The sequence below is a fragment of the Phaeoacremonium minimum genome, assembly GCF_000392275.1.
Source record: "Phaeoacremonium minimum UCRPA7 unplaced genomic scaffold PA7_03_scaffold_558, whole genome shotgun sequence".
In the NCBI taxonomy this organism is placed as follows: Eukaryota; Fungi; Ascomycota; class Sordariomycetes; order Togniniales; family Togniniaceae; genus Phaeoacremonium; species Phaeoacremonium minimum.
In genome coordinates this window covers 79,960-102,710 of record NW_006921460.1, presented here as the reverse complement: position 1 = coordinate 102,710, position 22,751 = coordinate 79,960, and the positions used below count along the sequence as shown (strand labels likewise).

At 51.7% G+C, this 22,751-nt stretch overlaps 5 protein-coding genes across 5 annotated transcripts; 2 read left to right on the top strand and 3 right to left on the bottom strand.

Annotated features, from left to right (window-relative positions):
* Window positions 1-470: 470 nt before the first annotated feature.
* UCRPA7_7835 (putative checkpoint protein hus1 protein) lies at window positions 471-1,681 on the bottom strand (the record flags this gene model as incomplete). Its single annotated transcript, XM_007920357.1, has 3 exons — window positions 471-497; window positions 551-1,463; window positions 1,533-1,681. 3 exons carry the CDS (start codon window positions 1,679-1,681, stop codon window positions 471-473), a joined length of 1,089 nt encoding a protein of 362 aa, XP_007918548.1.
* A 561-nt stretch (window positions 1,682-2,242) lies between these two features.
* UCRPA7_7834 (putative checkpoint protein hus1 protein) lies at window positions 2,243-2,998 on the bottom strand (the record flags this gene model as incomplete). Its single annotated transcript, XM_007920356.1, has 1 exon — window positions 2,243-2,998. The coding sequence occupies one exon, from the start codon at window positions 2,996-2,998 to the stop codon at window positions 2,243-2,245; it is 756 nt and encodes a 251-aa protein (XP_007918547.1).
* A 922-nt stretch (window positions 2,999-3,920) lies between these two features.
* Window positions 3,921-5,876, bottom strand: UCRPA7_7833 (putative phospholipase c protein; the record flags this gene model as incomplete). The annotated part of the gene is made up of 3 exons (XM_007920355.1): window positions 3,921-5,297; window positions 5,346-5,710; window positions 5,762-5,876. The coding sequence occupies 3 exons, from the start codon at window positions 5,874-5,876 to the stop codon at window positions 3,921-3,923; spliced, it is 1,857 nt and encodes a 618-aa protein (XP_007918546.1).
* Window positions 5,877-12,580: 6,704 nt separating this feature from the next.
* On the top strand, window positions 12,581-16,968 carry UCRPA7_7832 (putative cytokinesis protein sepa protein; the record flags this gene model as incomplete). Its single annotated transcript, XM_007920354.1, has 2 exons — window positions 12,581-15,332; window positions 15,389-16,968. The coding sequence occupies 2 exons, from the start codon at window positions 12,581-12,583 to the stop codon at window positions 16,966-16,968; spliced, it is 4,332 nt and encodes a 1,443-aa protein (XP_007918545.1).
* Window positions 16,969-21,871: 4,903 nt separating this feature from the next.
* UCRPA7_7831 (putative uncharacterized conserved protein ucp014753 protein) lies at window positions 21,872-22,620 on the top strand (the record flags this gene model as incomplete). The annotated part of the gene is made up of 2 exons (XM_007920353.1): window positions 21,872-21,878; window positions 21,929-22,620. The coding sequence occupies 2 exons, from the start codon at window positions 21,872-21,874 to the stop codon at window positions 22,618-22,620; spliced, it is 699 nt and encodes a 232-aa protein (XP_007918544.1).
* Between the last annotated feature and the right edge of the window lie 131 nt (window positions 22,621-22,751).

The window sequence follows — 22,751 nt, the reverse complement described above, 5'->3', positions numbered from 1 at the left end:
ATGAGAATTGAGTTTTGAAGTATGAGTCAGAATGAGACCCCGACGTACCCAAGTCAGCGTCGTTGTGCGATTGTATGTACTATAGAGACCTACATGTTTTGTAATATGCAAACCTCGACCCAGCTGCTCATCGAGCGGGCAGGAGACATGGCTCTTGTCGAACAGGTTTTGAATTCGTTGTAAATTGGTGGGGATGGGGAAGTGGGAGTACACAGAATTAGGGGCCAGGTACATCTAATAGACGAGAAAGAATATGTTCTCTTAAGCTCTTCTCTACTTGAGATTGTCATGTTGTTCATTTTAAATGTACATATATGCAAAGCATCTTAGCCAATGTATCTTTGATAGCTTCCCCTGAAACGCCAGTAGCCCCCTTTTACTATTACCCATATCCTTTTCATGCAACAGCAAATTTGCAAACTTCAAATCTTCTACAACGCCGTCTATCCGCCCAGAAGAAACCGATGGTTTTATAAACTGTAGGATGAGACGTAATACTGCATCTCGTCAGTAAAATGACACTCTTCATACTCCAGTGGGTTGCACTCACGGTAACAACCGAGTCCTCCGCGCTCGCATCATCATACTGCGGCACGTACACATACAAGATCAAGGCGTGATCGTCCGCAAAGCACGCAATGACTCTCCCCTCCAGACGGCCGACACTGAGCACCTTGCTCCAGTCTTTACCGTCCACACGCACCGTCGCCCACTTGTCCGGGCCAGCCTCTCTGAACTTCGTGCTGGGGTGCTCCTCGATTGGCACCGCCAGCACTGACGGGTCCAGCTCCGGGTTCTCCAGGTTGCTCCACACGGACTCAATGTCGAGGGACTCGGTGCCAATGCGCAGGCGCAGCGACCCGTGCATGTTAGCAGAGAGCTCGAGCTTGGGCGAGCCGCCACCTCGTCCGCCGCCGCCGCCGCCGCCGGCCGTCGTGGTGGTCAGCGCGAGCTTGGTGAAGCGGTCGGAGATGGCCTTGAGCTGGAGCAGGGGCGGCAGCTGGATGTGGACGTCCGGCTCGCGCACCTTGGGCTGCATGATGGTCTCGACCGTGTCCGGGTGCAGCACGCGCACGGGTATGTCCTGCGTGATGATCTTCTCGCGCTCGCGCTTCATCGTCAGCTCGAGCGCCTCGGCCTGGAAGTCGGCGTCGGCGAACGGGTCGTCATAGGGGTTGGGCGCATTGCTGTTCTGGCGTCCGCCTGGGAAACCGCCCCCAACACCACCGCCGCCGCCGCCGCCGCCCGGGCCTTGGCTCTTCTGGTCGGGAGTGGTGTGGATCGTCATAGAAAGAACGGGTATGCCATCTTTTTTTGTGAGGCGGAGGGACGCCTCTGTGCTGTTGATGGCGGACCTCAGAGCACGCTGGAGCGGTCCAAGCGGCAGTTCAAGGTTGATAGTATTGTTCGCTTCGGCGGATTGGATATTGTAGTTCTCGAAGATCAGATCCATGGACAGAGAGCTGCGAGGCGCATTCATGTAAGCGGACTGTCTGGATACAAATTGCTACCGGTACTGGCAGAATACTCACGCCCAGACCTGAGACCCGGTGTCGGGGATGACGGTGAAGCGGGCGGTGTCATCGTCGAGTCGCACCCACGCAATCTTCTCGAGGGTGTTGAGGGCGGCGGTGAGCTTGTTGAACGTCCGAATGTTTTTCAGCTCTGTTTTGAACCTCATCTTGTCTTTCTAGCCCCGTATAGAGGCACTTATGAGATGGGCACCTTCTTCATCACGGAGAAGACGCGGTCGAGGATTTGGTGAAGTTGGAGAACGCGATCGCTAGTCACTAATTAGCGGCGGTGCGGGGGAGCTATAGAGGTAAGCTGATCCACAGCATGGATATCTAGCAGCCACGGTCTGCCGATAAGAAGCACTGATAGAGCTCTCAATATAAAGTTTAGCGCGGGGTATTGACGCCTAGCTACCTACCTGGGTACACTACACTACACTACAGTCCACTCCAATGACCCCGCATAGGACCCTTACAGATCCTACTTGATATTTGTTGCCGTGTGATCTGATAAGCTGTTCCAAGAGATCCATACTCCCCTCGCTTCATACAGCGTCTCGGTAAACGATGAAAGCTCCCTGCCATGTCTAGATGTAAAGGAAAGGAAAGGAAAGGAAATGCGCCAAGGGATGTGACAGCTCTGTATCCCGTAAACACTCCGTCTGCACACCCTAGTGTAAAGGTCATTATATCTCGTCTCGTCGTAGTCCAATCTCCCTTTCCACGACTTATTTCGTAATGTCGGCACTGGCGTTTGTCTTCGGCTCTTGTGCGTCGAACCACTTGAGGAATTTCCAATCTGGCTCCTTTGCTGCTAGCTCCCATCGTCCGTAGGCGCCTGGAACTGGCGGCAGGTCTCTTGATGCCGGCGACTGAGGCTCTCCCAGGCCTTCTTCCTCTTCCTCCGCCTCTTCTTCTTCTTCGGCATCGGACTCAATCTCTGGGTCTTGTTCGGCTTCCGGTTCTGGATGGAGTGGTTTCCGCTTAGAAACATGTGCAAATCGCAGTGCCGCGCCTACAAACCGGCGCGGCAACGCCCAACGCATCCAGATAGACCTACTGGTAGTATTGGTGCCGGCCCCAGCTCCGGCTGCCGCTCCAGCTTCTGCTCTCGGAGGGTTGTTCTTGCCGGCAACGCAGTACGGGCACAGGCTATTGCGCGGGTCGCCGTCCCAGGGGTACGACGTGCGGGTGGTGCCCTTCGCCCGGTCGTACGAGGCGGGAAGCACTGGGTGCGAGCAGTAGTGGAAGACGTCCTGGCGGCAGACGGGGCACAGCGGCTTGTCGGTGATGGCGAGGTAGCGCTTGATGCAGACGCTGCCGAAGGCGTGCCCGCACGGCGTCAGGGCCCAGCTCTCCTTGACGCCCTCGGGCGACTTCCGCCCGACCTCCTCCTGGCAGATCGGGCAGGCCGGATCCGTCACCACGGGCGTCGGAAGCGTGAGCGCGACCGACGCCCGGACGTTGCTCTTCTGTAGCTTCATCGGGGTCCGTCTGTGCGAGCTTCCGTCCGGCCCCGCATGTAAGTGGGCGAATATTGTATTATTCAAGGTTGCAGTTGTTTGTTGGGTGTGATGTAAGTTCAGATAGGTTGGAGGGGTAAAGATAGGCACGTAAGGTTGGTGGGACTGTGTTATTGGGAGAGAAGGCTGTGAGATCGGGGGTCACAAGGTTCCGAAGCTCCCAACGCGCGAGCGAGCAAGCAAGCAAGCGAGCCGCTGCTTGCTGATCGGGCAACGCGAGGTAGGTGTAAGTGTGTAGATTGGTGTTGGTGGTGTTCAATCACTGGACCAGGAGCAATAGCAGAGCGATAGATAATGAAATGCGCCGAGTGAAAGGCAGCCAAAGACGTAAGTGGCAGCCTGCCTGACTGACTGGTTGGCTGGCTATCTGGCCTGGGCCTGACCTTTGCACTATCTTAGCCCGAGGCAGACTGGTAGGACTAAGGTGACATTGTAGCAAATTGCAGATCTCTGTGGCTACCGAGACAAAAAGTCATAGAATGGATGAAATGGAGGGGATGGCGGAATCCGGTTCTTTTCAGGTGTTGCAGGACAGTAGATAAGCTTTTGGCAGCCTCGGGCGCTTAACCGTGGAATTCACCCTCCTTATTCCAGTTATCGTCGTTCTATAGCACGCTTCGGGTCAACCAAGGTTGTGTAGACACAAGAATTGAGCTGTACCTCGAGGTAGAGATCCTTTCTGGCTTGTGGATGACTTTCTGGTGAATAGCTCCAAAAGGCTTACACCAGTCCTGGCTAACTTTCCCTATTGATATTGTAACTCTGCCAGACTTCCTGATAAATGTTGATTGCTAACGCATTGCTCTTTTCGCGGTGGATTTATGAGTTCATCGATATCTTGGGAAGTTGTTTTGATCTACCTAGTGAACCTATAAGAGAATCTCTAGGCATACGTTACGCTGTATGTCTTCCAGTACTTGATCTCCCGGCTGTACTCAACTCCTTCAAAGCCAGCAACGAGATACTTGCCACACTTATTCTGCAGCGCATATCCCTTGCCTGCCTCAAATATAACAGTGTAGAGTCCGCCGACCTCAGGGCTCAGCACTCCTTGGCTCTTCAGATACTGACCATCCACAGCACTGGTGATCTTAAACTTGTTGCTTCCAACCTCCTCAACATGCACAACCCACCTCTGCTCGAGGCTCTCGTGCTTGGCCGTAACTGGAGATATAGTGACGTTTCCAGAGCCAGAGTTTGTCAGGGCAACGCCTTCCATCTCAAAGACCAGGTATCGCCCCTCTGTCAGCGCACCCCTAATTTCCTTGAAGCCTTCTTCGCTGAGACTGCTCACGTCCTCCACCTGAGATGTATACGGGACTGGCGGGCGCTGTACTAAATAAAGAGCTTCACAGTGAGCAGCCCCGTCGTACTCACCCAAGAGGTTCTTGTGAGGAGCTGGAGCGTCTGGTATGCTTGGAATGCTATAATCCGGGTTTGCGAAGTCAAATGCATCCGTGAGGTCCCCCATGTGTTCTCGGCGCCAAGGAACCATCTCGTCGGAGGTGACGTTCTTGCCCTTAGCAGCCTGCCATTTCTCAATGAACTTAATTTGGCTGTTATGGTCCACGTGCTCGGCATATACCGCACCTCCACGCGTCCAAGGGCTGATGATATAAAAGGGGAGTCTGAAGCCAGGCCCGGCGAATACCTCTCCCATATCTGCAAAGGGATCCTCGATCCACTCGCCGGGTGTACCTTGCGGAGCGTGATAAGGGGACACGTGGTCGCCGAAGCCGCCAGTCTCATCGAAGGATATAATCAGCACTGTCTTGCTGTACTTGGGAGACGATGTGACGGCGTCTACGACCTGCTTCTGTAGCCAGGCTCCGTCTCGAGGTGAGTATGGCGGATGCTCAGATAGCTCTGACGGACCAACGATGAATGAAATCTCCGGGAGGGTGCCATTGGCTGCCTGTGCATAGAATGTGTCAAGACTTAAGCCCTCAAAACCTCGCTTGTACAGGCTAGAGCTCTGGTCGGCCTCTTGGAACTGCTTGAACCACGCAAAAGGGTTGTCATCGAAATTGTCAGCGTCCTGGTAGACTTGCCAGGTGATATTTGCCTTCTCGTAGATCTCACTCGTGGTGAGCCACTCCAATGGGTAGCAGTTGATACCCTGGGAGTCACACCCTGGCGTTTCGTTATTGTCGATATAGGGATAGCCACCCTCGTCCGAGTCTTGGGGAGATCCGGGAACATTGATGGAACCAGATACCCATGTAACACGGTTGGGATTGGTGGATGCAATCACCGATTCCTGTCCGGTTTAGTACATTGTATGGCGACGCGGAGAGTATAGACTCACTTGGTACATGTCGCCTACTGTCCACCCATCGGCAATGGCAAATTGAACGGGGATATCAGACCTTCTGAAGTGACCCCAGCTCCACGGTGTGTTATTGACAGCCCAGTGGTCATTGAGTCCGAAGTTGTAGGATAGGTGGTTGCTCGTCCAGCCGTTGTCACCAGCGACCATGCATTGCGTAGCATTGAGCCAGTCTCCGCCCAGGTAATTCAAGTACCAAGGGTTGAGATAGGATGCATTTGTCGTGAGATCGGCGTCCACTTTCTGCTTCCAGACCGGCGTGCCATCGTTCACTTGAATATTAGGGTCTGAAAAGCCTCTCACGCCAGCCATTGTGCCAAAGTAGTGATCGAAGGCTCGGTTCTCTGCATTGCGGACTTAGCGAGGGAGACACAATATCAGACTAGTTATCGTACCTTGCATAAATAGCACGACATGATCGATATCGGCTATGCTGCCAGCTTGACCATTGGCCAGTAGCGGGTACATGAATGCCGCCATGACTGGCAATAGCTTGGACGCGACTGCCATGATAATCAATTGACTGGATCTCGGGAGCTTTCTTGGAACACTGAGAATGCCAGCCCTAGCAGGAAGAAGATCCGAAAGGAACAAATAGCCCGGGCATGTGCCATTTGATGTATATAAATGCCGGAGCGCACCGGCAGGTGAGCCAGCCCAGCAAGCTCTGACCGTGGCCTTGGTAGCTGAGGGAAGCCATGGAGGCCAACGTGCATCAGGCCGCTCGGTTCATCACCAAATGAGATCTCCTGCCAGGAACATGTTCTTGATCCATCGAAGACACCACTTCAAATAAAGTTAGCTGCTTACCTTCACATTGGCTTTGAGAGGCTGGTTTTGACACGCGCGAAGTCTACAATTCAACGGTACCTTGCGTACAAGGTGGAGAGACTTGGCACGTGCTGCACAAAATCCATGGTTTCCGGGAGATGAAGAGAGCGGCGTGCTGGTAAATAACAAGACTCGGTTGGGTTTCTGTGATGCGGGTGTAAGTGTGGAGGAGTTGCTTGGAGGCGGGAAGGGCCGCTACAGCCAATTACATTGTCCCTGCTTGGCACATGTGGTTATGTTTCTGGCGATCAATTCCCTCAGGATTTGAACTTCTACTAGACTCTATGAACATCCGAACAAGGAAGGTCGAAATTATCTCCATCTTGCATCTCAGCTATCCTCATCATTCCGCACTATTTGAGGGGTTTGTAAACTGAAAATTATGAGGTGAAGTGCCGGCCTACTGAAATGCTGGGCGATGGAGAATGGTCTGCATCAACCGGGCAGCACCCCAATACTAGAGGAAAGCCCTCGGTCCTCGTTTGGAGATGAGATAGAGTCTCAACCTCTCGCGAAGCCGCCCACCGCGCATAAGGTTGCACAAGCCCCAACGAGAGTATATGCACGAGATCTTCTAGCTTTTTGCTTTCTCGTACTGTGTGCCCTCGCCGCTTTATACTCGTCTCTGGGCCGGGGTCTACCGAACCTCATATTCTGGAAGACATCTCATGGAGGAGCTGCCAAGACAATTGGAATTCTACTCTCTCCCGATAAGCACATACATCGTGATGCGTACAACATTTCGCTTCAATGGAATATAAGTTCTGGCTTTCGAGAGCCGGATGGTGTCAAGAAACGGGTATATCTTGTGAATGGTAGGCGGCTCACCCGTTATTCGAAATACCGTGTTTAACTAATCAAAATGAAGATGAGTTTCCTGGCCCTACAATAGAAGCTCGCTCCGGAGACACTCTGGTAATTGAGGTGATCAACAGCCTCGGAGAAGAAGGTGTTTCATTGCACTGGCATGGCCTTAAGCTTCTAGGTCAAAACACCTATGATGGGGCCGTCGGCTTCACTCAGAAGCCAATTGCGCCTGGAGAACGCTATGTGTATGTTCTTCAAATAGGAGACCACGAGCACGGGACGTTCTGGTGGCATGCTCATTCCCAGACCCAGAGAGGCGACGGACTCTTTGGTGGTCTTGTGGTACATCATCCACAGAACACCATCGATGGCCGTTCTAGTGCCTCAGAGATGCAGGAGTACGATTATCAACGAGACGTTTTTCTCATGGTGGGCGACTGGTTTCACCGCTCTGGAGACGAAATCCTAGCATGGTATGCTAATCCTGCATCATTCGGTAATGAGCCGGTGCCAGACTCACTACTTATCAACGGCAAAGGCCAGTTCGACTGCTCCTTGGCTGTCCCTGCCCGTCCAGTCGAGTGTAGGACCGTTCCAGAGAAGGACTTAGGGGGTATATTAGGGCGCGTACCCAAAGGGACACGTTTGAGATTAGTCAATGTTGGCTCAATTGCTGGATTCTCCATTGCGGTCAATGAGGCTCTTTTACAACCTATCCAAGTTGATGGAGGCTTTGAGGTCCAGGCTCCGGCTGCTCACAGCCTTGGGATCATCTATCCAGGAGAAAGAGTCGACGTGATACTGCAGTCAGACACAATATTTCCCAAACGCACACTATTTGTAGCCTTGGATAATGAGTAAGCAACGCTTTGTGAATACGTCAAGCAGAGAAGCTAACCATCTAAGGAACTTCAAATACACCAATCCAGCCCTTAATCCAAATCAATCGTTTCCTTTTAGTAACGATGGAACGTGGGATGACTCAACTGATCATTTCTCCGTCAACCACCTGGATCTCTCTCGTCTGGAGCCCACGGCTCAGGCTGTTGGCGAGATTTCGTCCTCGGTTCAGCAGACCTTGGTTCTATACGTCAAGACACAGAAGCTGGCACAGTATGAAAACAAACCACTTGGTTTCATTAATCACACGTTCTGGATTCCGCAAGACGAACCACTACTATCACTGCCAAAGGCGGACTGGGATGACCACCAATTTGTGCCCTTCATAAAAGAGAGAACATGGATTGACCTGGTCATTAACAATCTTGACGACGGCTCACATCCCTTTCATTTACATGGGCATGAGTTCTACGTTCTGTCCTCATATAGAGCTGACGGTCGTACTGGATGGGGCAGCTATAATCCCTTTGAAGGAAGCGAACCGCCTTCTGGGCTGGATCTTGCAAGTCCGTTGCGGAAAGACACGGTAGCCGTGCCGAGAAGGGGACATGTTGTGCTTCGGATTGCTGCAGACAATCCTGGCATCTGGATGCTGCATTGTCATGTCCAAGTCCATATGAGTACGGGAATGGCCATGGCGATCCATGTGGGCGAAAATGAAGAGCACGTCGATACCCATGACAGCAATATGTAGATGCATTTAGAAGTATAATGTCATAAATCGTAAGAACGCACGCTTAAATGCTATCGTGACCGTACAACAGGTCCTAATTCATCATCGCTTTCGTCTCGAAATCCTTCTTCCAAACTGTACGCCAAATTAGCCAAGGGGCACGTATCAAACCCATGAGTGGACCTACTCTCTGCTCAGTCGCCTCTCCAGATCAGGTCTTCCAGCTTCTCTTTCGTGCTGTTCTCTTCTGTCTTCATGAACTATCTCTAGCTCTTCTCCCTCCTCCGAGTTGAAGTCCGCATCCGATCCGTTGTCGGTGGCCACGACCACACGTTCCTGTCGCCGCCGCAGGATTGAGGGCATAAATGCGCCTATTATCCCGCCCTGGAACCTTTGACGAAGCAGCGACGAGCCACTGGATATTGTCTCCACCGGTAGGTACTGGCTATATCGGTTGCGGTATCTCTGCCACATCGGGACCAGAACATAGGTGATGAGAAGAAAGAAGAGAAGGGCGATGATGGCTGGAATGATCAAGGTCTGGGGTTCAGCCTGTCAGTCATAGTTCTGTCATTCTATGCCTAGTATCAAGACTCACCTTGATGACCGACAGTGTTTCGCCCATCTTGCCGCAAGGGGCGTTCCAACCGTTGTCAGGCCACGTAGGCTCGAGATCCCGCCTGCGATACTATAGCTACCAGACGATATTGGCCCAGGGCAAACTGGGATGATGAAGGACGTGTGTATATGGTAATAAAGGTGCCGGAGACGGAATTCTCGCTGGACTACACAGGGACGCAGCTGGCAAGCCGCGTGGTCACTTGGTGATACGGTACGGCGCAGAGAATCTCGCTGCGGGTTGAGGTTATCGGCTCTGAGGTGGAGCCCGGGCTGCTGGAGGATCCGACATGGGTAGGGGCGGCGTCATTCGCCATACCCGCTTGCCTAGTCTGGGCTGCCATTTTAGGGGCCGCCTTCTTAGGTGTTAGTATGCCATTCAAGTCTCGTCTGGCCAACGTTGGCATGGAGATATTGCACTAACAGCAAACAGCAACCTCCTTACATCGTCTATCAAAGCTCTTCCTAGTCGTCCTTGTAGGTTTTCGAATATTACTTTTCGAGTATGTCGTAGATATCGTCAAGTGATCTCGGGGTTCGACGCCCCTACCTCTTTCATTTTGCCGTGGCTGTGGCTTCTCGATAGATTCTGCTAATACGGATTGTGATACCAGCCCTCAGTGTCAGCAAGCTGACTGTCAGCCACAGCCGCATTTCTTCAATAGCGGCCACACAAACGAACTGTCAAAGAATCATCAAGGTGGTTCTATTGGCTGTTTCCCTCCTAAGGCTGCATCTCGCCAGGGCCCCTCCGCTCGTGGGTGAATGGGTGGGTGCGCATTGAGAATAGGGGTTCATGCAGCAGATATCGAAACAGTTCGTGCCACCAAGAACATAGGGGATATCCAGCCATGACTACTCCGTACATAACTCGGGCTTCAGTGTGAATAGGTCCATTTTGCTGCAGTAACTTACTCATAGGTCGTTGAATAAACTTGTACCGAAATATACACACCGTCTCATGTCTTCTTGATGGTAGCGCTATATTTGGCGCTGGATTGTTGTTTACACCCCTCCCGTCACCATTGTTTGGCTTCCACTCAACCACCGGGCTGAGGTACAGATCATGCTACGTGCAAACTCCGTGTACACACACCCTGATGGCAAAGCCGGTAAGCAATGTCAGTGGAATATGTCATCAACACGAAGTGGTTGTAAAGTGATTACCTTGTGAGAGGATTCCTGGCAAATATGGGCCCCTAAATGCACTAGATATGTGTATGTACATACCTAGGTACAGTAGGTAGATTAGACATGTCAATGCCCCGCAATTCAAGACAACCAGCGCAGTAAGGGGGAGGAGAGCAGAGAGCAACGAAAGCAAGGGAAAACGCGTGCCGCCAAGATCGGTTTGCGGTATGAGCTTTGACAAACAAGACTGGGCTTTGGTTATTTTGGCATGGCGCTGCGCTGGCAATGCTGGCATGGCATCGATCGCATCACATCAAATGCATGGCATGGCATGGCATGGCCGCACGGTTACATTTGTGTTTCCCTGGCGGATGAAACCACGCCCGTTTCAGGGGGTGCGAAATCACCACCAGCGTAGCATTTCCCATACTCTCTCCACACAACCTCTACTACATGTATGTATTAGTCGACCTGGCACTAGACTAACCGCTGGCTGCTGCATTTGGCCACCTTGGCCACTATCAAGCTTGATTATGACAGCAGCTACTTGATTGCAGAGTTGTACTGTGAATTGCTAGAGGCACCGTTAGAGTATACTAGGTACCTAGGTAGTCTGTGTGGTTGATATGATAGACGGGCTAACTGTCTTTGTCCCCAAACACGAGAAAGAGAGCCGCCAACGTGCCTTCTCCTATCGTAAAAAGGGCTGACAGACCCCCCTAAAAGAAAATCTGCTGGCGGTGCTTACCCATCCATCCACCATTTGCGCGTTTGCTGTCTGTTGCAGAATCTTGAGAAAAAGACAAAGAATCCAGGCGCCCATTCGTATTGATTCAGGACTGGGCCTGCTATTTATTTTATTATTGAATGTGGAGCGAGCTCGGGGAGAGGATCGAGGTCAGCAGGGGAGGCGCCGCCTATCGAAAGTGCCGCTTCCATTTGAGGAAATCCACCCAAAATTAACCCTCCCCAGGGTCCCCTGGATCTGGACCTTGTCTTGTCTTGCCTTGCCTGCCTTTACTTCCGACTTACCTCCACGACCCTTTCCCTACGCGAACCTTCGATGAGCCTTCGCGGCCAGTACGGAAAAAGAAGTGGGTGCCTTTCAAACAGCCTCGATTATGCAACACCTTGCCCGCTAGACATCCCGCGAATCGTCGTCCTGAGCTGGCCGGATATGCGATGCGATCGCCCTCGGTCCTGAGACGCAGACTACTATTTCGAAGCCAATCCGTCCCTCTCCACGAGACGAGCGGCTCGGCTCCAGTCCCAGTTCACGGCCAGTGCCAGTGCCAGTGCCAGTGCTCCACGCCCTGAGGTCTGCGATCTCGCGCGTGCGTGCGTGTTGGCTGCACACATCCACTCATCTTGACGTGCACCGAAGGCGGCTGTTTCACGATTCTTACCCGCGATCAACATGTCTTCTGCCGACAAGTCAAGGCAGTCTTCCACCGGGAAGGCCTCGTCCTTTTTCTCTAGAAGCAGAAACAAAAGTGACAAGAGGAACACGAGCGATGAGGGTAAACACCTGGCGGCCGAATACGACACATCGAGCTCTGTAAACTCGCGTACGTCACGGCACCACCATCGAGACTCGTCAACAATATCCATCGACCGCCCGACTACCCCCGATGGGGGCCTGAATATGATGGCGGGCGTGATGACTACTATACCCTACGAGAGCGTGAGCGCCGACCGCCGCTCACCTATCCCTGTCGAATATCTACCGAAGCCAGACCAAATGCCAGTACGGCGAGAACCGTTACCACACCAGTTAGCCAAAGCCACGGCCGATTTCCACCAGTACCCCAGTTTCGACCCTTCACAACTTCACAACGTTGCTGGCTCGCATCTCTCGGGTCCTCGACCACCTCCAGGATCCAATATCACCATGGCCAGCACTGGCCGACAGACACAGCTTCAGCAATGGGGTCCTCCAAGGGAAAGCAGCTACGCTGGATCCCATAATTCGAGATACAATTCATACCAGACCTCTGGCGGCCGAAGCTCCGCGGATCAGTCCAGCGTATTTTCAGGTAATGGCGGCTCCTATTATAATGCAAACAATCGCTCATCCAAGCCAGCCCTCCCCAGTGCCTCTTCCCTCAGCTCTTATTCTTCCCAACAATCCCACCGCGAATCGAACCGCCTGACCAAGCTTCCAGGAGGATACCAAGCGGGTGGCTCCCACGACGGCTTCAACTTCTCCAAGCCTGACGATGACCGAGTCGTGGAGCAGATGTTTGTGGAATTGATGCAGAAACGTGGTTGGCACAACCTTCCCGACCAGGCTCGCCGACAGATGATCGCCTACCCGGCCGCGAAGAAATGGACATTGATCTACCAGGATCGCCTGACAGAATGGCAAGGCGATCAGAAGAGAAGGGCAACAGCGAAGCCAGGACAATACTCGAATTTTGATGTCACAACCTTTTCAGACGAGGAAGGCAGTCCCGAATGGTACGTTAGGAAAGTCATGGACAACAGCCTCGATACGAAAGGGTTGGGCAGCTTGGAAGTCAACTTGAGAACGCAACAGATTGGCTGGGTCAAGCGATTTATCGAGTGCCAGGGTCAGGTTGCTCTCACCAATGTGCTCCTAAAAATAAATCGAAAGTCTGCGGTCGGCCCGGCAGCTCCTGAGGGCAGCAGAGGCGAGAAGAACCTGGACCGGGAATACGATATTGTGAAGTGTCTGAAGGCGTTGATGAACAACAAGTTCGGCGCCGACGATGCCTTAACTCACCAGCAGGTCATAGTTGCGCTGGCTACATCCCTCATCTCTCCCCGACTATCAACACGAAAACTGGTCAGTGAAGTCTTGACCTTCTTGTGCCATTGGGCCGATGGCCAAGGCCACATGAAAGTCATTGGGGCCATGGACAATGTCAAGAACTCGCAGGCAGAGAATGGCCGCTTTGATGCCTGGATGCGGCTTGTCGAAGTCACGGTCGATGGCCGAGGCAAGATGGGCAGTCTCGTCGGTGCAAGCGAGGAAGTGAGGAGCGGTGGAATTGGTATGGAGAATCTCCTCATGGAATATGCCGTTGCGACACTCATCCTCATCAATATGATCATCGACGCCCCTGAGAAAGATCTCCAGCTCCGGATTCATATCCGAGCGCAATTTACTGCATGCGGGATTAGGCGGATCCTGACGAAGATGGAATCCTTCCAATACGACCTGATAGACAAACAGATTGAGCGTTTCCGGACAAACGAAGCCATTGATTATGAGGATATGCTCGAACGGGAGAATAGCAGTATCAAGGACAGTATCGAGGGGGAAGTCAAGGATCTAAACGATCCAGCTCAAATTGTAGACGCTATCCAGACGCGGCTACAGGGCACCAAGACTCAGGACTACTTCATATCTGCTTTGCAACATCTCCTCCTCATCCGTAATAACGATGGCGAGGAACGTCTCAGGATGTTCCAGCTTGTGGACTCCATGCTCAGCTACGTTGCTATGGACCGTCGTTTGCCGGATATGGATCTCAAGCAGAGCCTCAACTTCACCGTCCAGAGTCTCCTAGACAAGCTACACACGGACTCTGAGGCCCGTCAAGCCCTAGATGAAGCCCTCGAGGCCCGGCAGATAGCGGATGCTGCGATGGCCGAGAGGGACGAAATGCGGGCAAGACTTGAACTTGGTGCAGATGGTCTAGTCGCCAAGATGCAGAAGCAATTAGATGAGCAAGCACGCTTCATCGAAGCTCAAAGGAGACAAGCCGAGGGACTGAAATCGGAGCTAGAAAACATTCAGACCCTGCGTGCTAAGGAAGCTCAAAGATACGAGCTTGAGACTCGTGAGCTGTATCTCATGCTTCGGGATGCGCAAGACGTTGCTGCGTCGAACGCTGTTAAGGGTAACAAGCTGGGTGATGAAGATCCTGCTCGTATGCAGGGTATACTTGACCGCGAACGTCTCATGGACCGCCTGGCAATGCAGATTGAGCGCCAAAAGACCCAATTCAAACTGGAAGGCAGAGTATGGGGTGATGCTGCCGGACCTTCTGACAGATTACGCGCACTACGCGAGGAAATGGACGGATATGGGAACGCGGCTGGCGCCGGCACTCCGCCTCGAGATTTCACAAACAGCATGCTTGGTAGTGTCAACAGACAAACCAAGATCCCCCGTAAACCCGTCAACTCTCAAGGGGAAGCTGCTGACAGAATCGCTGAGAGCGGAGATGAAGGAGAAGATGGTGTCATCTACGAGAAGCCCCGTGTTGTTGAGATCCGTCGCCCAGTCATGGATCCAAAGCAGCAGAGCAATCTCCTTGGCGAGATCACTGGCAAGGTCAAGAAGTATGAAGGCAGTGATTCCGAGGATGGAGATGGTGTCACTACCGGTCCATCACACCCGAGCCTTGAATCGCAATCTCCTATCACACCCAGTGACAACGAGCCTCCTAAGATCGAGATTACTGGCACTTCTGGGCCACCTCCCCCGCCTCCTCCACCTCCTCCTATGCCAGGTCAACTTCCTGGCGCACCTCCCCCGCCTCCTGGTATGCTATCGCCTACCTCTGCTACGGGAGCACCTCCACCGCCGCCTCCCCCCCCTCCTCCCCCTATGCCTGGTACGAGCGCAATGCCTCCTCCTCCACCTCCTCCGCCCCCCATGCCAGGTGTTGCTGGCATGCCTCCCCCTCCGCCTCCTCCAATGCCTATGCCTGGGACTTTGTCTGGTCATTTCCTGGCTCAACAGCCTGCCTTTTCGGCGACACCAACTATTGGTCTACCTGTCGTTCGACCCAAGAAAAAGCTTAAGGCTTTGCATTGGGACAAGGTTGATACCCCTGTGACCACTCATTGGGCCGCCCATGCCCCTACAGCGGAAGAGAGAGAAGAGAAGTACATGGAGCTTAGCCGTAAGGGTATTCTTGATGAAGTCGAGAAACTCTTCATGGCCAAGGAGATCAAGCAACTGGGTCAAAGCAGCTCTAAGAAGGACGACAAGAAGCAGATCATCTCTAATGATCTCCGTAAAGCCTTTGGTGAGTTATCAATGCACTCATTTCTTGTTTGTTCTTTACGCTAACCTGGCTTTTAGAAATTGCTCTCGCCAAATTTTCACAATATTCTGTAGAGAAAGTTGTTCAGATGATCATCCATTGTGACAAGGAAGTACTTGATAACCAGGTCGTCATGGATTTCCTACAAAAAGATGATCTCTGCAATATCCCTGACAATACCTCGAAGCTTATGGCACCATACAGCAAAGACTGGACTGGCCCAGAGGCGAATAAAGAGAACCGGGAACAAGATCCGGCCGAGCTTACCAGGCAAGATCAGATCTACCTGCAAACCGCATTTGAGCTCCATCATTACTGGAAGAGTAGGATGCGAGCTCTGGCTTTGACAAGGAGCTTCGAGCCTGACTATGAAGAGATTTCTGAGAAGATCCGCCAAGTTGTCAACGTTTCAGAGTCGCTGAGAGATTCGGTATCATTGATGAACGTACTGGGTCTCATTCTTGATATTGGTAATTACATGAACGACGCAAACAAGCAAGCACGAGGCTTCAAGCTCAGTTCCCTTGCCCGTCTTGCAATGGTCAAAGATGACAAAAACGAGTCCACGCTGGCTGATCTTGTCGAGCGTATTGTTCGACAGCAGTATCCAGAATGGGAAGAGTTCACCGGAGATATCCAGGGTGTTCTGACTGCCCAAAAGATCAATATCGAGCAGCTGCAGGCTGATGCCAAGAAGTATATTGACAACATCCGCAATGTCCAGATGTCGCTTGACTCCGGTAACTTGTCTGATCCGAAGAAGTTTCATCCACAAGACCGTGTAAGCCAAATCGTACAGCGCTGCATGAAGGATGCTAGGCGCAAGGCGGAGCAGATGGAGTTGTACCTTGAGGAAATGATCCGAACATACAACGATATTATGATCTTCTATGGCGAAGATCCTCAAGACGACAATGCTCGCAGAGACTTCTTCGCCAAGTTGGCCCTGTTTATCTCGGAGTGGAAGAGGTCCCGCGAGAAGAACGTCCAGCTTGAAGATACGAGAAGGCGGAACGAGGCAAGCATGAAGAGGAAGCACGCGCAGTTGAAGATTGCTTCTGCTGCCGGTATAGAGAGTGCACTGCCTAGCCCTAGCAGTGCAGGTGCCATGGACAGCCTGCTTGAGAAACTCAGGGCTGCTGCACCGCAAACCAGAGATCAGAAAGATCGCAGAAGGAGAGCAAGACTCAAGGACAGGCACCAAGTGCGTATCGCTTCTGGCCAAAAGATTCCTGACTTGAACGAGATTCCGGAGGTGGAAGCCGGGCTACAAAGTGCCAAGAGCACAGGAAGTGCCCCTACCGACGATGATGGCAACCTGGTTAGCCCTGGGCTGTCCTCGCCGAAGGAAGCCGAAGAGGATGATGTCGCGGCGAGAGCAGCACTGCTACTCCAAGGCATGCGTGGTGATGGCGCGGAAGATAGTGAAGAGAAACGTGAAAGCCTTAGGAAGGCGAGAAGACAGACCGCGCAGGATGAGAGAACCGCCAGGAGAAGGAGGATGCGCGAGAAGACGGCTAGCACTCAGCCGAAGGAAGATGACGAGACAAAAGACGACGCCATGGCTGATGCTGATGTACCAACACCCACGGCGGAGGAAACCCCTACTGAAGTGTAGAAGGGTAAACCATGAGATGAGACACGCCGCAATTGGCGGTCTTCTGTTGTGCATCATCGCGATCATCAGAGCATATAAAGCAGTACGTAATGTTTACTAGTCGACAACCATGGTCGGAGGTGTCATACCTGGAATTTTTCTACTTCTGCCAGGAGGACCTTTGTACTACATTGCAAGGAGTTTCAATCCAACATTCGGCTATATTGGGCGGCCAGGGATGAATCTTTTACGGAGTGGTGTTCAAGGGGTGTGGTGTCATGCGAATTGCAGGTCTGTTCGGTACAGCACACTTGATAGTGCCTCCTTGACATCGCCCCTGAGATGACAAGTACGAGAGAAGGCAAGGATTGTCAGTGAAATAGCCCTTGGTACTATATTATACCTTGTAGTGATATAGCGAATGCATACTTTCACTTCTTTGATCTATACATCTCCATCTCTACGCTCGATTTTCAAGTCTATGCTGGTGTTGGGAGAGATGTGTAACGGAGTGTTCAATCTTAAGACTTGGGCCGCAATTTCTTCTATAACGGGCTGTGGCTTCGTGGTTTCGGCTGAGAGAATGTATTCACATAGATGTTCATTTATGGTCGAATGATACAATATCCATATGGTTCTATTTGTGCCCGGCCATGACGAGCGTCAGGATGACTTATGCGGAGTTCCGCCCTACCCTGGAAGTCAGCGAGTAATCTGACGTGCGTTGGGGAGTACAAGCCAAAGACCGACCGCCTCCAAAATTCCCGTCAAGACGACTCTTTCTAACTGGCTCTTTTTCTTTCGTTATTTTGGACACGAAATGGCATTTCTCCCGACTACGGTGGAGAAAGCTGAGAATTGGGTTGGGCATGTGCGGCACCTCCATCTCATCAAATGGCGACTTGATAATGTCTAATTTATACCTTAACTCACAGTACAATACCGAACTAGACTCTCTTGATGTTGACAGGATCACGCCTCTCTATGCCTCGGATGCCGTACTACAGCTCAGCAAGGACAGGGCTATCGAGGGCCGTGATGCCATCAGGGCATTCTTCAAAGAGAATTTTCAAGCATTTGAGAGTCAATCTCACGTTGCTGAATCAGTTGGTGAGTGCCAAGTCATTGTTTCAATACTGATTTGGAGCACAGACCTTGCTGGGAGCACTATCAGTGTGGAATTGCAGGTGTTTTACAATATCAAAGGCGATCCCGAGGACGGAGCACTTCACAATCCGTCATTCCTAGTGATTAGACTAATGTCAGAGGGCGAAGAGAAAGGTTTAATCCAGTATATGGAGGCCAAGCATGATCTAAGTCCCATATTCGAGAGGATCAAGGCGGGTCAAGGGGTATCTTGCCATGAAGAATGATACTTGAATAAGATGTCCCGTAATATGGCGCAAAGTAATCATCGTAACTATGGCTACACTGAAGGATGCCTGAAGCGATCAAGTCTGCTGAGACAAGGAGCTGACATCAGATGTAAAGTAATTTGCTACTTGACATAGCTGCAACAAGAAATGTTGCTTCAAATGTAGACAAGTGTCCAGAATGTCGATCAAGTTGTGCTTAATGGCAAAACGGTAGTTGTTGTTTGGTCAATGGCTTAGTCTAATGTAAATATATATTTCAAAGCGATCTGGACCCGTCACTAGACGAAAATTTTCACATTATCCAGTCTGAATTTGAATATCAACGGTAATCTCGGATACTCGTGAGCCTAACACGGATACTCGGACTCAATAGTGTGGTGAGACCTAACTACACCAACCGGCTTTCAGATCCTAGCAGATCCGACATACGACGGAACATGATGATCTGCGTTCCCGATCGCAATGTCTCATTCCGGTGGGAGAAACAGTATAAAAATGCCCAACCCAGTGATTGAAGTCCCTAAATGAAGCTTTACGACTGTTACTGGCAACTAGTAGAACGTCTTTGGGAGACTGGGAAACATCATGAACAGTTCAGCAGAGAGAAAGGAGACAAAGATGCAGGTGCTTGCCCTCGGACTACCGAGATGTGGGACAACGTCTCTGACAGCCGCCTTGGAGTCGGACATCCTCAATATCAAACCCACTCTCCATGCCTTTGAGACAGTGACGAACCTCAGCAAGTTTCAGCTCATCCTCGACGCGTTCCGCCTTCAGGGTGACGAGAACAAGGCCCGGCGCCAAGCTCTTCTGCATCAAGTCACGGACGGCTACGCAGCATGTATGGAGTCGATGAATGTGGTAGCTGGGGACCTCATGGATCTATATCCAGAGGCGAAGCTTGTGCTCAACGTGCGGCCACCTCCAAAGAATGGCGAGCCGGCTGGTGTCGCCTGGGCACGCAGTTGCGACGGATCAGTCCGGTTTTTCAGCACCTGGTGGGGAGTGTTGGCATGCTGGCCGTTGCAACGGTACCGATTCTGGTGGTATCGATACCGCCTGCAGACCAATATCTGGAGAAGCAAAGGTGTTTTGGCCCAGGCGGAGACACCAAGATGGCTCGAGTCCAAGGGTAGTGCTTGGATGACCGTTGAGTTCTATGAGAATTATCTTGCCTGGGTGCAAGAAGAGGCCAGGAAGCGCGGCCGCGACATCTTGATCTGGCACCTTGGTATGGGCTGGGGACCGCTCTGTGATTTTCTTGACAGGGAGGCGCCGCCGAAGAGCGTTCCGGTACCCTATTTGAATGAGTTGGCGACCACCAAGAAGAGGGTGCGGAACTATGTCAGACAAGGGTTGCAGTATTGGGCACTATATAGCATAATTCTGGGGGCGGCTTGGTGGCTGGCGACAATTTAGTAAGGAGCGCACTCAACGAAGGTCATGTACTAGCGAGAACTGGATAGACTTCCACGAGCGATGCCATGTTACGAGGCCGGCGGTGGTGGGGGTCATCATAACCAGTATAATACACTGCCGGCATTCGGCACGGGAAAGGGGGCCGACCGGGGCACCCGGCACTTGAGGTCCATTTTTGTCCGGTGGGGTGGAGCTTTTGAGTTCGGCCCTCCGGTGTAAGTCAAATCCGGCAACTCGGCTTGGTCCATACTCTCCCCCTCGTAGAAGAGCGCCGGTCTCGCTTCGATCCTCCATACCATCAATATAGATTCTTATCTGTAACCAAATACACTGTGCACGACGTCACGTTATTTAGCCGGGAGCCTTGAACCCCCACAAATCCTCGATGGCTGAACCCCTCACACGCTTTTCCGTGAGTTCCTCAGCGGGCGCCCCACTACAACCATTCAACCTGATAGGAGGCATTGCTGCCGTTGATGAAGCGGGTCAATGTTCCGCGACCTCTACTCAGGCAATATAATGCGACTAGGACACCGCATGGCAAATTTCCGACTGGACATGCTGCATGAATCTAGACCTGTTCTCTTTTTGAGCTCGTAGAAAGGTAGTGTTGTTATTATCTTGTAACAATCGTCATCATGGACGCAAAGACCGGTATGGTCATTGGTTACAATGGCCTCCATCCGTTCTCTAAAGTTACGATCTCCGATCGTGCTTCCGTTCAAAAGCTTCTGCGCACAGTCCTAGACCCTCTTGAGCCTTTCTTCTCCCCAAACAAGGCGCGAGTTCGGTGTCCTGGAGCAACCGCCGTCAGATTCGACCAGACAGCTTCTGAAGTCGAGGGAATCTGCCGGCCGTTATGGGGCTTAGCATGTTTGCTGGCAGGAGGCGGGGACTATCATGGCAAGAGCTGGTGGATCGATGGCATCAAGGCGGGAACTGACCCTGAGAACCCGGAATACTGGGGCTTTCCCCGTGACAATGATCAGAGAATGGTCGAGATGTGTCCTCTGGGTGAGAATCTCAGTGCTTCCAATTTCTGCCTCAATGATTAATTTGATTAGGTTTCGCACTCGCTGCCGCACCAGAGATCTGGCAGTCGTTTTCTGAAAAGGAGCGAACAAACGTTGAGAACTGGCTAGGTAACTCCATAAACGAGAAAAAGTTAATCGCCTCAAAGGTCTTGATCGTTGCGAGTACTGACATTGTGGCAGCATGCCGAATACGAATTGGTTATGGTTTAGAGTATTTGCCAACCTAGGCCTGAAAGAGAACGGCGGTAAATTCTCTCAAGAACGTTTAGATAGTGATATCGAGCACCTCAACACCTTCTACCGTGGGGATGGCTGGTCGAATGATGGCCCAGAAGGCATTCATCGTAAGTATTGTGTAACTCACTTTGAAGTATGTTGCGTTAATACCATGGTAGAAATGGATTATTACTCTTCCAGTTTTGCTATTCATTTCTTACAACTACTCTATGCAAAGATTGCAGGAAAAGAAGAGCCTGAGCGCGCTGAAGAGTTTAAGAAGAGGGCCCAGATGGCAGCATTAGACATGGCTCATTATTATGACAAGGAAGGGCGTTCCATTCCGTTTGGGCGAAGTGTGGGCTACCGCTTTGCAATGGTATCATTTTGGGGTGCATTGGCATATGCGGGAGTTGAGCTCCCGGAACCGTTGACATGGGGGATGGTGAAAGGCATCGTTCTTCGTCATCTACGATGGTGGCAAACACAACCAAACATCTGGAGTCCCGCCGGAACACTGACAATTGGGTACTCCTATCCCAATATGTATATGGCCGAGAACTATAACAGCCCCGGAAGCCCAGTAGGTGTGCCATTTTGATATCGATCGAGCTCTACTAACATGATATAGTACTGGGCATGCCTATCGTTCATATGCCTCGCCGTCCCAGAAGACCATCCATTCTGGACTTCGGAAGAGGAGTCTCAGTGGGATGTGATCCCCAAGATCAAACCCTTGAAACACCCGGGGCATATAATGACGTTCGTAGCCTCAATTCCCGTGCTCGTAAGTAATGCTAACATGTAACAGAAACCTTGGCGGGCATTGTATGTTGCTGTCATCTGGTCAAGCTTGTGGATATCCCATGAAAGGAACACATGCAAAGTACGGCAGCTTCGCGTATAGCAGTGCATATGCCTACTCTGCTCCACCAGGGCTTTTCACTCTCGAGCAATATGCGCTTGCCTCGCAACTGGGATTGTCAGATGATGGTGGTGAATTCTGGAAAGCAAGACGACTATCAGAATACTCCGCTATTGAGTATAGAAGCGAGCAAACGATCCTGGTCTCTAAATGGCAGCCATTTCCTGATGTCAAGATCAAGACTATTTTGATTCCACCTGAGGAGGAGACACCAAATTGGCATATTCGTGTCCATCAAATCGAAGCTGGCAGAGAAGTGATGACAGCCGATGGCTCGTTTGCAATCTACAATGAGAGAACTCCGGATGGAAGATATCTTGATGCATATGACGCCACGAAATGCGAAGGCACTTATCCGAAGCTCATCGGCAACTACGACCTCGGCACTCCTGAAGCCTGGTCGACTGGAGCAGAGGGAGCATTCGCCGTATCAAAAGGAGCCGTTGGCATCAAAGCACTGGAAGACGACATCGGCAGATCGGCGATGCTGGTCAATGCGGATCCAAACTCGAACCTGGTGGAGAGCCGTACAACGATTCCGACATTGCAGCATACCATCAAAAAGGGGCAGACCGTGTTGTACATCAGCGCAATCTATGCCAAACCCTCTGGAGAAGGTGTCGCGAGGGAAACATATCTAGACGGCTGGGACAAGCCTCCAGCAGTGCCAGACTGGCTTAAGTCGGAAGCTGCAGGTTCATAGAGACAAGGCTTGTCTCATTTGCGTGGAATGGGTCCACCGCTTTTAGATAGATTTAGTGGCCTATTTGTCATACAGAAGAGGTTTCCCCAACAAGCCTGATATACCGTTGTCCACATCTTGTAGCTGATTTT